This window comes from Littorina saxatilis, linkage group LG3, assembly GCF_037325665.1.
Source record: "Littorina saxatilis isolate snail1 linkage group LG3, US_GU_Lsax_2.0, whole genome shotgun sequence".
Lineage (NCBI taxonomy): Eukaryota > Metazoa > Mollusca > Gastropoda > Littorinimorpha > Littorinidae > Littorina > Littorina saxatilis.
In genome coordinates, this window is record NC_090247.1 from 74,911,127 (window position 1) to 74,925,563 (window position 14,437).

The following is a 14,437-nucleotide window of genomic DNA, read 5'->3' on the forward strand; positions in this document are numbered from 1 at the left end:
TGCCAACGTAACGTAAACAGTTCACTGGCACTGTTTTCATGCTCTTCTAGTAGCTATAGAACTTAGCTGCGCTTGTGGTTCGTTGTTGTCATTGTTGTTGTCATTGTTGTTGTCATTGTTGTTGTCATTGTTGTTGTCATTGTTGTTGTCATTGTTTTTGTTTGTTGTAGTGGCGGCGATGGTGGCCCGTGGTGGTGGTGGTAGTGGCAGCGGTAGTGGTTGCTTGGTTAATTGCTTGGTTGGTTTCGACTGCTTTGGTTAGGTTCTAGACCTATTTTACACGCTATGATTAGTCTCAGATATGATTTAATGATGCCCCACCCCACCCCACCCCACCCCAATAAAAAAGAGGGGGGGGGGGCAGAAAGAAGTACAGAAAAACAGATGTGTATTTAATACTCAACCTATAATGTTGTTTTTTTACGGCACATAGTTACCACTACAAAGCCCATGCCAACTAAATGTTGATTTCATGGCAAGAGTGACAGCTCCGCTTTGACAAGTGTGAACATTTCAATGAAGTGAAGGGACATGAACGCAGCTTTATTTGAATTATCTGTTGTTTGTTTTTCAGCCATCATTGTCCGGTATCTGACACGCCGTTTCATTGGTGACTACGATCCAGAAATGGGTAAGTTGGTTTGGTTTGCGAGCGTGCGTATGTGTATGTGTGTGTGTGTGTATATATATATATATATATACTAGATGAATACCCGCTTCGCCGGGTACAACTGCGCCGGGAAGAAGTCGAGCCGAATACCCGGCTGCGCCGGGGACCCGGCTATGCCGGGTGTACGTCGGCTTTGCCGGCGCACCGCACGGAGGAAGGGAGATAAACGCGGCTGAAAACACTGGAGAAGATAAGGAAGAGTTACTGGGAATGGATCCAGAGAAAACCAAAATCGGTTCAGCCCTGCGCGCTGAGAGCACGTGTTGAAAATTCTCATCGACCAGGTTATGTCCGGGGTCTGCCTGAATATGCCCACCACATTTGAAGCAGATCCATCGAGAACTTTGGCCGTGCATCGCAAACAGACACACAGACAGACACAAGTCGTATGTATATATATATAGTGAGAGAGAAGAGAGAGAGTGAGAGAGAGGGAGGGAGAGAAAAGAAAGAGAGAGAGAGACAGACAGACAGACAGACAGACAGACAGACAGACAGACAGAGAGAAACAGAGAGAGAGATGGCTAAATTTAACGAAATTTTGAAAAGGGGATGGGCTTTTGTGAACATATTAGCAGTGTTTGTTCTATGTGGCACACACGTCATGGATGTGAGCACCCCCTCCCCCTCCCCCACCCCCTCCCTCCCCATCCTCCAGAAAATATTCTTATCTTCTTTTTCTTCTGCGTTCATGGGCTGAAACTCTTACGTACACTCGTGTTTTCTGCACGAGTGGGTTTTTACGTGTATGACAGTTTTTAACTCGCCATTTAGGCAGCCATACGCCGCTTTCGGGGGAAGCATACTGGGTATTTTCGTGTTTCTATAACCCACCGAACTCTGACATGGATTACAGGATCTTTTCCGTGCGCACTCGGTCCTGTGCTTGCGTGTACACACGTAGAGGGATACGTCGGTAGCTGCACAGTCTGCACATAAGTTGACCTGGGAGATGAGAAACAAATCCACCCTTAATCCACCTGGCGCGGCCGGGTTTCGAACCTACGACCTTCCGCTTGGGAGCCGGCCGGCGTCCACCAGGCCATTGCGCCCGTCTAGATATTCTCATAACTTTTGAGAAACCCTGCCAGCACAATTCCCCGCCACCCCCTCCCCCTCCACCCCCCCCCCCCCCCCCCCCCCCACCCTGCCTCTGCCACTGAAAATCAGCACAGAACCCAAGTGACACACATCACCCGTTGGCTGCATTAAAACTGCACTTATACAGGGTGCAGGTGGAAATGTTCCCACAAAGTGAACTCCAATAACAACGGGAACATGAGGAGAAACCCATTCGGGATGTGGCAGTTACCTATTACCTCTGACAGCAGACGAGCTATTTAAATGGCAAGGCACCCTATTCCAGGGGAAGAAAGAGAGAAGAGAGAGAGAGAGAGAGAGAGAGAGAGAGAGAGAGAGAGAGAGAGAGAGAGTATTCACCCAATGGCGTAATAAAACTTGAAGCGAGACAGGTTGTGCCCCAGATGTATATAAAGAAAGAAAAACGCAGAGAAGGTGAAACAGACAATTTCAGAGATGGTTCGCAAGATTTCAGGTTCTCTCTCTCATTCGTGTACACACACACACACACACACACACACACACACACACACACACACACACACACACACATACACACAAACACGCGTGCGCACACACACACACAAACAGAGAAAGAGAAATAAATGGAGGGGGGGGGGGGGTGGGGGAAACTTTTATTTGCGTTACTACAACTGTGTCGTCACACATTTCGAAAACAGTTTGTTTTGCTTCTCGCCGGTTTATCTTAAACACTCCGAGAGCCTAATTCTTCTGAACTCTATGATTGTATTTGTTTATGTGAGGCAGGGAAAAACACTTCTTGCAAAACAGCCAAAGCAGATTTTAATCTCTGCAACTCTTTAAATTCAAAGGGTGTTGAAAATCTCTCACAGTGTCTTTGTAAACAAGTTGTTTGAGAGTTTCTTAGGTTGTGTGTGTGTGTGTGTGTGTGTGTGTGTGTGTGTGTGTGTGCGTGTGTGTGTGGTGTGTGTGTGCGTGTGTGTGTGTTGTGTGTGTGTGTGTGTGTATGTGTGTGTGTATGTGTGTATGTGTGTGTGTGTGTGTGTGCGTGTATGTGTTTGTGCGTGTGTGTGTGTGTGTGTGTGTATGTGTGTGCGTGTGTGTGTGTGTGTGTGGTTCCTCGTGTGTGTGTGTGTGTGTGTGTGTGTGTGTGTGTGTGTGTGTGTGTGTGTGAGTGTATGTGTGTGAGTGTATGTATGTGTGTGTATGTGTATGTGTGTGTGTGTTGTGTGTGTGTGTGTACGTTTGTGTGTGTGTGTGGGGGGAGCGGGGGACGGTTTGACTATAAATCATATAAGCGATTATAAGTATAAGCCCATAATATAAATATGCATAACGAGATGGTGTGATGATTGTGATGACGACGACGTCAACGACGATGGTGATTATGACGATGGCGATGATGACAATAATGGTGTTTTGTAGCAAGGTCGACGACGATCATCACCACGACGAGAATGCATACGACAACGAACACGATGATGACAGTTATGTTCGTTATAACAAATACGACGATAACAATTACAAGCCAAACTCAGAACTAAATACATTATGTTTCAGACGCCATCTTTACCCACACTGCCTCAGTGGACAACAAACAGCTCGTGATGCATATTATGGACAGCGCATGGCCGGTAAGTCTGCTTACTGACACATACATTCTGCTTTATGAAAAAAATAATTTAAAAAATTCTGTTTCTTTTTCATTTGGGGGCCTGGTAGCTCAGGTCAGAGCACTGGACTTGTCTTCTTCTTCTTCTGCGTTCGTGGGCTGAAACTCCCACGTACACTCGTGTGTTTTTTTGCACGAGTGGAATTTTACGTGTATGGCCGTTTTTTACCCCGCGGGTTCGAATCCGGGCCGGGACGAACACCGGTCAACTTTATGTGTAGGCCCAGACTAAGACGGTACCCCCGTGTTACCACAGTGGCACATAAAAGACCTAGCTCGGTCATTCTGCCAATAGTGCAGATGGCTGATTCCACCTATCTCTACTATGTATCTCATCTCGGGGTAAAGTCGGGGTAAAACCCGGAAACATGTCCTGAATGGTGTTGCCGTGATGGCGTAAAACTTGAATTTCTCTTCATTTTCATCGGATAACGATATGTATGATTGAGCGAGTAATGAAAGACATGACACCGATTGACCCAAAATATCGACTTCGCTAATAATATTTTACCTTTACTATTTTCACAGTGTGTTGAAAGAGGTGTGAAAACAATTAGAGAAATACCGGACATACTTTATAATACACACTTTTGAATACGATGACATGCCGTGAGGGCTTAAAACTTAAATTTCTCGTGGGTCCCGCTTCAATTTCTCAAATGTTGCCATTTCAAATCATCCCGTGATAGCTCAGTTGGTAGAGCGGAGGACTGTAGAGGCAATGTGGTTTGGCGATCCTTAGGTCACTGGTTCGAATCCGGTTCGCGGGAATGTATTTTTATTTTATTTGATTGTCTCTCAGTCCTCTGTGTAATATGTGTCTTTGTCTGTTTGTATCATTAAATCAATATGTCTGTATACTCAGGTGTACGTGTTATCTCAGGCGAACGTTGGTATAATTGTGTTTTGTCGATGTCATCATGCAAGTCAGTACACGCATGTTAGAGAGATACAGACAGAGACACAGACAGACAGACAGACAGAGACAGAGACAGAGAGAGAGAGAGAGAGAGAGAGAGAGAGAGAGAGAGAGAGAGAGAGAGAGAGAGAGAGAGAGAGAGAGAGTGAGTTGGGAAAAAATGAAAATAATGTATTTTGACTTGCAGTTGACGTTTACGGCTTTGACAATTGTGGGAGCGGAGGGAAATGATTTCCGTATCGAATGCCCTATTAAAAGCGTTATGTTAGTATGAGTTATTTCTAATATGCTGACTGTTAGCAAATGATAACAAGACATGTCAAGAAAAAAGATATCAAGCATGAGCCTTTTAGGCGAATGCTGATATCGTTTGTGAGACATGTCTGTTATCATTTGCTAACAGTCAGCATAATTAGAAATAACGGTTTTATTACTGTTTAATTCGACCAAAAGAAATTTCGAAGCAACCCCGCGAATTAAACAGAACAGCCGCAATGGGAACTTGAGCGCTTCTACCTGATTATGCCTGTCAGTCAAAGAATTCTCGTGACCTGAGTCAGCCAATCAGAGTAACACACCTGACGTGATGAATATTCACAGGTCAAATGTCTTTGACACACAACAATCTCACAAGATAAACCATGTTGAACATGCGTTTCGGTTGCTTCGCTTTTTCTCGTTGAACAGAGAGCGACAGATTTAGAACCGACTCCAGACGGATTCTTTCCTTATTTGGTGTTTTACGTCGTTTTCAACCACGAAGGTTATATCGCGACGGACTCCAGACGGATGGGAAATGACGTTAAGATACATTTGATGTAAAGCGAGTGGCGTAATTTCACTTGATTTTTCCGAACATGGATCATTTAGATTTGAAGTGAGCGGTCGGCATTGCACACTCAGACGATGGGCGGTGCCTTGCTGTTCCGTTACGCACCCACCGACAAAATTCGCTTTTCGGTAATTATTTTAGATAAAGAGAGTATTACCTGACAGCATTTGAAGTGTCATTCTTTAGAATAAATCACGCTGATATTGTTGAATTACATTTTTACTTTGTCTTGTTAATTTTTAGCGTGATAAACAAAAAGGGTCCCTGCCTGAACGTTATAACATTTAGAGGGTCACCTAGAATCCGTCCTGATTGGTCAAAAAGCCATATGGGGCACTGAATTGGTAATAAGTTCTTTTGATTATGTATGATAGAAATCATTTGTTACGTTTTGTTTTTAAACAACAACTCATTAAACTGCGCTTGTTATTGTTAAAAAAAAATCAGTACATGCTTACTAGTGTGTACTCATCGGGAAAGAATATATGAATTCTTTTCAATACATTTAATTCTCTCTATCGCTTGCTCGCTCTCTCAGCCACCTGTGTGTGTGTGTGTGTGTGTGTGTGTGTGTGTGTGTGTGTGTGTGTGTGTGTGTGTGTGTGTGTGTGTGTGTGTGTGTGTGTGTGACACCGGCTGGTTTGTCAGCCTTGGGATATACAGGTGTGGCAATAAAGTTTATTGGCTTGGTGTCAGTTTCGCTTCATCTTCTAAAATGTTTCTCTCTTTATCCATCCCGTGATAGCTCAGTTGGTAGAGCGGAGGACTGTAGAGGCAATGTGGTTCGGCGATCCTTAGGTCACTGGTTCGAATCCGGTTCGCGGGAAGAATATTTTTAGGTTTTTGTAAGTTTTTTTTTAATGTTATTGTTCAGGCCTTGGAACATTTCTTATCGTAAGTCTTGCAAAATAGTGACTCTTTTTGTGCGCAATTTGGCTTTGTGATTGCTCATGTTTATTTTATAATTCTCTAGGCCTACATTACCCGCTATTACGAGCTAGTCGTGTGACAGAGAGTTTTCTTGCACACGAGACTGTAGATGTTTCACGACGGCTTTAGCCGGAGTGAAACAGCAGCAGTCGAGTGTGCAAGAACACTCTCTGTCACACGACTAGCTCGTAATGGCGATTATGTCTCACAGCTTCAACAGAGGAGAGAACAAACACGTTTTGCGTACTCACGCTTAATAAACCTAAACACAGGAGCAGCCATTGTGGAGAGATCTACTTTTTGACGAAAGTGAACGAACAACTATGAATGACGTCTCGGTATATGTGAATGACGTCACAGTCATCGTCACAGTCTGTATATTTTGAAGCATTCCATTCTTCATGACGTCTTTCTGTGTCTGCATCCGCAAAATGTTTGTTCTTTCCGGGGTCTTTGTCATCTATGTTCAGAACTCTGTCCTTCTAGTTTCAGACTAACAGGCCTCCTGAGCGAGCCACTTTCCAAGGGAAGCTAAACTCGCGTATGGAAACAGTACTATAGTCTGGGATGCCGTTTTCAGTATTCTCAGCGTTGAAGAATTTGTAAAGAGAAGACACGACAACAGCAGGAGAAATAAAAGTCGTGTGTGCATTTTGGGGCTTTTGGAGGGACGATTTCGAGTTTGAATCCGTTCTTGCACATGCTCCAAAGCGTGTAACATACAATCTTGCACACGTTTGCTTTAGTAGTGGCAAAGAAGGAAAGCGTGTGACATAATTAGATTATTAAGAGTGCTTAACTGCTTGTTAATATATCGCTAATATTTCTTTTCTCTCTCCCTCTGTTTGCGACTCTGCAAGGCGTTGATCGACTATCACAGCTTTGGGTTAACTAAAAATGAGCGGCAATAAAATTTACTTGTCTGGTGGGGGTTGCGCTTCATACTCTCAGAATTTGGCGCTATTCCGTATCCCGTGATAGCTCAGTTGGTAGAGCGGAGGACTGTAGAGGCAATGTGGTTCGGCGATCCTTAGGTCACTGGTTCGAATCCGGTTCGCGGGAATATGTTTTTTTTATTTTTTATTTTGTTACATTATTTTTCAGGCCTTGGAGATTTCCTTGTCTCGAGTCTTGCAAAATATTGCCATCTCTCCCCGACTCTTTTCTTGCGCTATTTGGCTTCGTGCTTGCTTTTGTTAGTGTTTGAATTCTCTACATAATCAGTGCATAGATTATGACAACGGAACACCTGCTGCAGACTTGCCCACTACACGATGGCCTCAGGAGCCAGATCTGGGCGGAGGCGACCACGGTGCAAGGGAAGCTCTATGGCAGTCTGGACGACCTACAGCGCACGGCAACATTTGCGCGGAGAACCGGCGTTTCCATCTGAGTGATCGACAAGAAGAAGAAGAAGATACTTAGATTTCTTAACGGCTTTTCGTACAATGTTTATATTTCAATTCTTTCATTTGTTTTCTCTCTCTCTCTGTTTGTGATTCTGCAGCGTTGATGGACTTTTTTAACCTCCATGTTAAAAACGAGTGGCAATAAAGTTTAATTGCCTAGTGTCAGTTTTGCTTCATTCTCTCAAATGTTTTCCCATTTGACTATCCCGTGATAGCTCAGTTGGTAGAGCGGAGGACTGTAGAGGCAACGTGGTTCGGCGATCCTTAGGTCACTGGTTCGAATTCGATTCGCGGGAATATGTTTCTATATTTTTTGTGTTTTTCAGGTTTTGGGGTTATACGTACGGGAGCGGTACTGCTTTTCTCAAATTTATTTTTATTGCCCTTTCTTTATACAAAGCCGGGTTTTCCAGTCTCTCATGACCCTAATGTAGAGGCAATGTGGTTCAGCGATCCTTAGAACACTGGTTCGAATCCGGTTCGCGGGAATTATTTTTTCTCATAATAATTTAAGCATGGGTCCAGCTATTACATTTTTTAATTTGTGTTTTCCTTTTCTTTCTACAAAGCCGGCTTTTCCCTTATCTCATGCCCCTAATGACTTTGCCGTGAGGGCTTAAAACTTAAATTTCTCGTGGGTCCCGCTTCAATTTCTCGAATGTTGCCATTTCAAATCATCCCGTGATAGCTCAGTTGGTAGAGCGGAGGACTGTAGAGGCAACGTGGTTCGGCGATCCTTAGGTCACTGGTTCGAATCCGGTTCGCGGGAATATATTTTTGGTTTAAACAATGTTTATTCAAATTTTACATGTTCAGGAAATGTGTGCTATTTGGCTTATCGCTTTTGCTCCTGTTTGGTTTTTAAGTTCCCTTGCATTATTATTTCAGTTAGATATCAAGTTGTTCTTAGTTCGTAGAGTGCAAAGCTGCTTTAAGAATAACGCGGGTATTTCAGTTTCAAGTTAGTGTCACTCGGTTGCTGAGATATATGATCACAATATAAAAATGATCACAATAATAATAATAATTGTCAGTAAGTACTGGTGTCACATGACTGATGTGAACCAGTTGATTGGCTAATGGCGATGCGCTAAAACTGTTAGCGCACTCAGTCTTGGAGTGCGCTAACTTTTCCACAGAGCGTATTCTTGCGCCCTTTGCCTAAGCAAGACTGTGCTCTCATCCTCAGAATTAATTAATGACATGTAGCTTATATTCTCCACAATACCAAATGACCATAAATTCCCTGCTTCTCAATTAAAGCAGAAGTGGGTTTTTTTCTGACAGATTGCATGTGCCTGTGCCAGTGCCAGTGATCTAAAAAAATAGAAGCCGCTGTGTTTCATCTAATTTTCGCCGACTTGCATAGATTCTTCTCATATGCCGTGTTAGTGGCATGTAGCTTATCATCCACATTACCAAATGATGAGTTAGTATACAATTCCCAGCGGCTAACAGAAAACACAAGTGTTATTCCGATAACGTACCAGCAAGACCAGTTTGGAAGACTGACTCGATCGACTCTGTAGCAGACAACACAGAAATACGACTACATCAGTTCAGTAAATGAATGGTTTCAGAATTATTATTTCAAAGCAAGAACAATCGTAATCGAAAACGTGTAAGGTTCAGAACGTTCTTACCATATATAAGATTTATTAGCAGCCTGCCTTATGCGTACAGACTCAGTGCAGACTGCAGTCGTTCCATTGCCCAGGTTGGCAGGTAGCCTAGCAGACGACATTAACCCCGCTCAGCAAATTAACATGTTGGGTAAATGTGAACGAAAAAACGATGGGGATATAATACGTGTAGGGTTCAGAGCATTCTTACCGTTCATATTTAGTATCAGACTCCCCGATGAGTGAAGATAGAATACGAGAAATATGCCACATTTGTTTTGAAAATGTGCGAACCGTCGAGTCCCGCTTTGAGTCAATTCAAGGGGAGTCACTCCGCATAGTCAATCCGTCGAAGCTCGACTGGAGGTTTCGAATCGCAAATAATGAAGAGCCTTTCTCCGAGTTCAAATGAGGTCTCTCTGAAAGATCATCACTGTTCAGATTAACGCTACACTGGAATTTACCAACAGAAATTAAAATGCGTGTGACGAAAGCACGACACACTTGAGACACCCCACACAAAAGTAGATCTTTACTGTGCACGACCTGACCACACAGTTATGCCTATTCAAATGCGCATTGCAAAATGTGCGTTTGGAATCTTCTTTTTTCTATGGCGGTACTGACAATATCGTTATTGAAACAATCCCAGTGCACTAAGGGATTTATAGAGCAAATCTCGAAAATAATTATTGAACTCAGCGCTATGCGCTTCGTTCAATAATGAATTTTCTCGATTTGCTCTATAAATCCCTTAGTGCACTGGGATGTCTCAATAACTTAAATAATAATATGACACGCACGTGTTTACGGCGTCGGAGGAGCTTGTGATTCCATCTCGCATGAACGAGTCAGTCTTTTCTCCAGTAGAAAAATCCCCCAACAGCCCAAAATGTGAAGACAAAAATAACGTAAACTTTTAACCTAAAGGAACTAAACAAAATTGAAAATCAAGCACCCCCCCCCCCCCCCTCCCGCAAGCGAGAGAGAGATAAGTGGAGATTTTTGATTGCCAATTAGTAGAAATATGTGACCTGTATTAATGACACCCCCCCCCCCCCCCCCCAACCAAATACACCCCGTTGAAATTAATCTTGAGTTAAAATCAATAAAATATCTTACATTTTACGTCTAACTTCTCTCTCTCTCTATCTCTCTCTCTCTCTCTCTCTCTCTCTCTCTCTCTCTCTCTCTCTCTCTCTCTCTCTCTCTCTCTCTCTCTCTCTCTCTCTTCGTGTGATTCTGCATAATTCATCGTCTCAATGCATCGTTCATAGCCTTTCTCAGCTTAAATAAGCGGCAATAAAGTTTATTCCTTGGCTAGGGTTTCGGTTCATACCTTCAAATGTTTCTACGTACACTATCCCGTGATAGCTCAGTTGGTAGAGCGGAGGACTGTAGAGGTAAACTGTTACGGAGATCCTTAGGTCACTGGTTCGAATCCGGTTCGCGAGATTATTTTTTTATTCATAATAATTTAAATTACTCATTTCCCCACTAATTGTTTTTGTCCTGTCCTGTCCTCAATGGAATCAGAATCAGAATCAGAATTTATTGTCATTAAAGCACAGAGCCTATTGTCACGTGGTGTATTTGTTGTTCATGTGTGTGTGTGTGTGTCAGTGTGCGTTTCAAAGCCGTGCGCCTGTGAGTTTGTGTATGTTCCAGAGTGATTGTCAGAATACTATTGGACCGTTCTTCATGAAACTTGACATATGAACATTATTTGCTTATGCAATTCCCCCAAACAATCCCCCCCAGACGGGTTTTTGTCCTGAAAAATGTTGTACACGTGTCTTTGATTAACGTCATATCGGGCTGTTAATCAAAGTTGAGGCGGCACTGTGACGACCTACTTTATCATCCAAATTGATACACATTTTGGTCAAGCAATTTTTTTATTCAGTCCGGTCTGTAGGATTGCATTAAGAAGCTTAAAGATAAATCAATTATTTTGCTCATTAAAGTTGCATATATAAAAAAACGAATTTTCACGAGTTTAAAAATAACAAAAAGAGTTCATTATTGTAATCCTTATCTTTGTCATGTTCACTCTATAAATGTGCTCAAAATCAAACAAAATCTGTGTATGCAAATTAGGTACTATGTGCCGTTCGCATGCTTCGCCGAAACGAGCGCAACCCGTCTCGGTGTTCGGTTATGGATTAGCCACTCCTTACTACCTGTAGTCTGTGTGTTGACAGGTTTTGAGTGCTGATATTTTACCTTCAGGCAAACAGATTAACTACATGTTTTGATATTGCTTGACGCGACTTATTTTATTGTTACTTTTCGTCTAAAGAGGTTTAGTAGGGTGTATGGGGAGGCATATGGACAGCCCAGAACAACCTAAAGTGACTGGAACAGCGAGGGCGGGGATGTAGCTCAGTCGGTAGCGCGCTGGATTTGTATCCAGTTGGCCGCTGTCAGCGTGAGTTCGTCCCCACGTTCGGCGAGAGATTTATTTCTCAGAGTCAACTTTGTGTGCAGACTCTCCTCGGTGTCCGAACACCCCCGTGTGTACACGCAAGCACAAGACCAAGTGCGCACGAAAAAATCCTGTAATCCATGTCAGAAGTTCGGAGGGTTATAGAAACACGAAAATACCCAGCATGCTTCCTCCGAAAGCGGCGTATGGCTGCCTAAATGGCGGGGTAAAAACGGTCATACACGTAAAAGCCGTGGGAGTTTTAGCCCATGAACGACTGAACAAATAAACAAACAAAAACTGGAACAGCGACTGCAAGCGGTAAAAAATTTTTTTAAAAAACCAACAAAAACTCCACCACCACCAACAGAAACAACACACGGGGGCACTCACACACACACAAGGCATGCAAGCCGGCACGCACGCACGCACACACACACACACAGCTGTGTATTTGACGAATTTGTCCCACGCTCACCCCCCTCAACGTTTTCTCTCGCTCTCTCTCTTTCTCCTTCTTTCTGATTCTGCATAATTCATCGCCTTTCTCTCTCAGCTTCTGTAATAAAAACCGTGAGCAGCAATAAACTTTGATTGCCTAATGTGGGTTATGCTCCACACGCTTGAATGTCGCCCTCATATCTTATCCCGTGATAGCTCAGTTGGTAGAGCGGAGGACTGTAGAGGCAAACATATACGGCGATCCTTAGGTCACTGGTTCGAATCCGGTTCGCGGGAATTTTTTTTTTAGGTTTTTGGGTTGTTGGTTTTTATCATAATTGAAATTGATAGTTTTTCTTGCTTCACTTTTCTTATGTTTTTTACTTTTTTTTTCATGTTCTTTTTATTCTTTCATCTCTTTTCTATTTTACATTTAGTCATGTTAAAACAAAAAAAAGGTAATGAGTTTGTTAATTATTATTTGAAACTCTCAATAAAATTCCCAAATGATCGCATTGTATTCTTCATCGCGTTAGTCGCTTTTAGCGATCGTCAGGCAGCTTCACTGTAGCGCACGCTTTTCATTTAAACTGATAGAAAGATTATCTTCATACAATGCGCTTTCTCGGCTGCGGGTTTTAGGTGAACCTACTTGAAAAAAATGCAGTGCGTTCGATTTCATTCTGCGAGTTTGACAAATGAACTCAATGTATCAATTTTGCTTTACGCGACTTGTTTTCATTTTATGTTTTCGTCTAGAGAGATGTATGGGGAGCTAGGGACAGCCCAGAACAACAAAAGTGGAAGGATCAACGACTGCTAGCGGTGAACAAAGCAAAACAAAATACACCACCAGCATCAGCACACACACACACACACGCACACACACACAAGCACGCACGCACACTCACATGCACGCACACACACACATCCCACACACATACACATGCACGCACTGCACGCACGCACATACACATACACGTACACGCACGCACACAAGCACCAAACACACACGCACACACACACACACACACACACACACCGTGACAGACACATTCAGACACGGGGCTGGGCAGTTGTCGACTTTTGTTTGACACTGCAAGTGGATTTTGCGACCAACTGAGTCAGACACTATAGCCAACAGTGTGTGTACTCTACAGTCACGCTTCGGTACACTTTTCGAAAAACTCTTTTCCTTCCTTATCCCCCTTGCAGCCAGGGACATTGTTCCACATGCGACACTGTGACCCTATCCAGGATATTCGACAGACAAGTATGTTTTTCCCAATCTTGCAAAACAACAACAACTACAACTACAACAACAGCAACAACAACGATAGCGACAAACAGCAACCAAAAGAAATGTCGAATGATGCATCTTCCCCATCCCGACGCCACTGCCCGCCCCGCACCCCCCCCCCCCCCCCACACACACACACACACTACACACCTAAAAGTTAGAAGAAAAAAAAAGAAAACAATCAGAATCAATGCTTGCCTATCTTTAGACAGCGCACCAGCTGACTTGGCAATGCAGCATGTCTCTGATGTTTAGCCTTGTTCTCGCCCTATTGTTCTAGCCCTGGGTTTGTGTCTGCTGCTTGCGGGCCTGCAGAGTCTTATCTCTCTGATGTTTAGCCTTGTTCTAGCCCTATTGTTCTAGCCCTATTGTTCTAGCCCTATTGTTCTAGCCCTATTGTTCTAGCCCTAGGTTTGTGTCTGCTGCTTGCGGGCCTGCAGAGTCGTATCTCTTTGAAAAACTCCTTGGTGGGGGTCTTGAAGGCTTGGTGGCTTCTCGGGTAATTGAAGGATGTGGAAGGGTTGTCGGAATGGGAGGAGCAGTGGCGGGTGATGGTGGTCAGATTTCCTGAATGTATAGAACAAACATATAAATAAGTTAGAAAAATAAATATATGAATGTAAAATTATTTTCTGTTACAAGTCTAGTTCGCCGAAGACTTGCAAGTCAAGTTTTTAATCTGTTTTTCTTTTTTCTTTTTTTTTCATCTTTCTTTTAATTTTTTTGTTATAATCAGAGTTATCTTGACGTGAATTAGGAACTAAACGACCATCAGCACCTTCCCTCCTTACTCTTTGACCAAAGTAGGCCTAGATGTTTAAAACAAACGGAGAGACAAAAACATGTCTAAACTTTTCAGTTTGCGCGTTTCCTACACGGCAAAAATCACAGCCGAAAAGAAAGCCAGGTTTAGGTGTTTCACACATAGCCCGCGTATCAACGGACACGTAACGGTAATTACAGCAAACGCGCAAAAATCCACGCGCGCACGTAACAATAATTACGCCAAGCGCACAAGAATCCCTGCACGTAACGATAATTACACCAAGCGCACAAAAACCCGCCAGACTTCTGCTGCTAATCCGAGTAAGACTCGCAGACATGCCAGAGAGTGAGACTACAAGACAGTGGTGTAACTGTGTCACGTTATCT

General features: G+C 43.2%; 1 protein-coding gene and 7 non-coding genes across 9 annotated transcripts in view; all 8 read left to right on the plus strand.

Annotated features, from left to right (window-relative positions):
• Nucleotides 1-14,437, plus strand: part of LOC138963263 (ras-related and estrogen-regulated growth inhibitor-like) — a 79,011-nt gene that overhangs the window by 58,186 nt on the left and 6,388 nt on the right. The window contains exons 2-4 of one of the 2 annotated variants that reach the window (XM_070335329.1): nucleotides 575-631; nucleotides 3,293-3,366; nucleotides 12,745-12,810. In XM_070335329.1, coding sequence (XP_070191430.1) covers nucleotides 575-631; nucleotides 3,293-3,366; nucleotides 12,745-12,810 — 197 coding nt within the window. The remainder of the gene's footprint in view (nucleotides 1-574; nucleotides 632-3,292; nucleotides 3,367-12,744; nucleotides 12,811-14,437) is intronic. The other variant, XM_070335330.1, reaches the window with a different exon arrangement.
• On the plus strand, nucleotides 4,084-4,174 carry Trnay-gua (transfer RNA tyrosine (anticodon GUA)). Its single transcript is given in 2 exon segments — nucleotides 4,084-4,120; nucleotides 4,139-4,174. It is a non-coding gene; the product is annotated as a tRNA-Tyr (tRNA).
• Nucleotides 5,891-5,981, plus strand: Trnay-gua (transfer RNA tyrosine (anticodon GUA)). Its single transcript is given in 2 exon segments — nucleotides 5,891-5,927; nucleotides 5,946-5,981. It is a non-coding gene; the product is annotated as a tRNA-Tyr (tRNA).
• Nucleotides 7,057-7,147, plus strand: Trnay-gua (transfer RNA tyrosine (anticodon GUA)). The gene is given in 2 exon segments: nucleotides 7,057-7,093; nucleotides 7,112-7,147. It is a non-coding gene; the product is annotated as a tRNA-Tyr (tRNA).
• Trnay-gua (transfer RNA tyrosine (anticodon GUA)) lies at nucleotides 7,700-7,790 on the plus strand. Its single transcript is given in 2 exon segments — nucleotides 7,700-7,736; nucleotides 7,755-7,790. It is a non-coding gene; the product is annotated as a tRNA-Tyr (tRNA).
• Nucleotides 8,173-8,263, plus strand: Trnay-gua (transfer RNA tyrosine (anticodon GUA)). The gene is given in 2 exon segments: nucleotides 8,173-8,209; nucleotides 8,228-8,263. It is a non-coding gene; the product is annotated as a tRNA-Tyr (tRNA).
• Nucleotides 10,481-10,571, plus strand: Trnay-gua (transfer RNA tyrosine (anticodon GUA)). Its single transcript is given in 2 exon segments — nucleotides 10,481-10,517; nucleotides 10,536-10,571. It is a non-coding gene; the product is annotated as a tRNA-Tyr (tRNA).
• On the plus strand, nucleotides 12,192-12,282 carry Trnay-gua (transfer RNA tyrosine (anticodon GUA)). The gene is given in 2 exon segments: nucleotides 12,192-12,228; nucleotides 12,247-12,282. It is a non-coding gene; the product is annotated as a tRNA-Tyr (tRNA).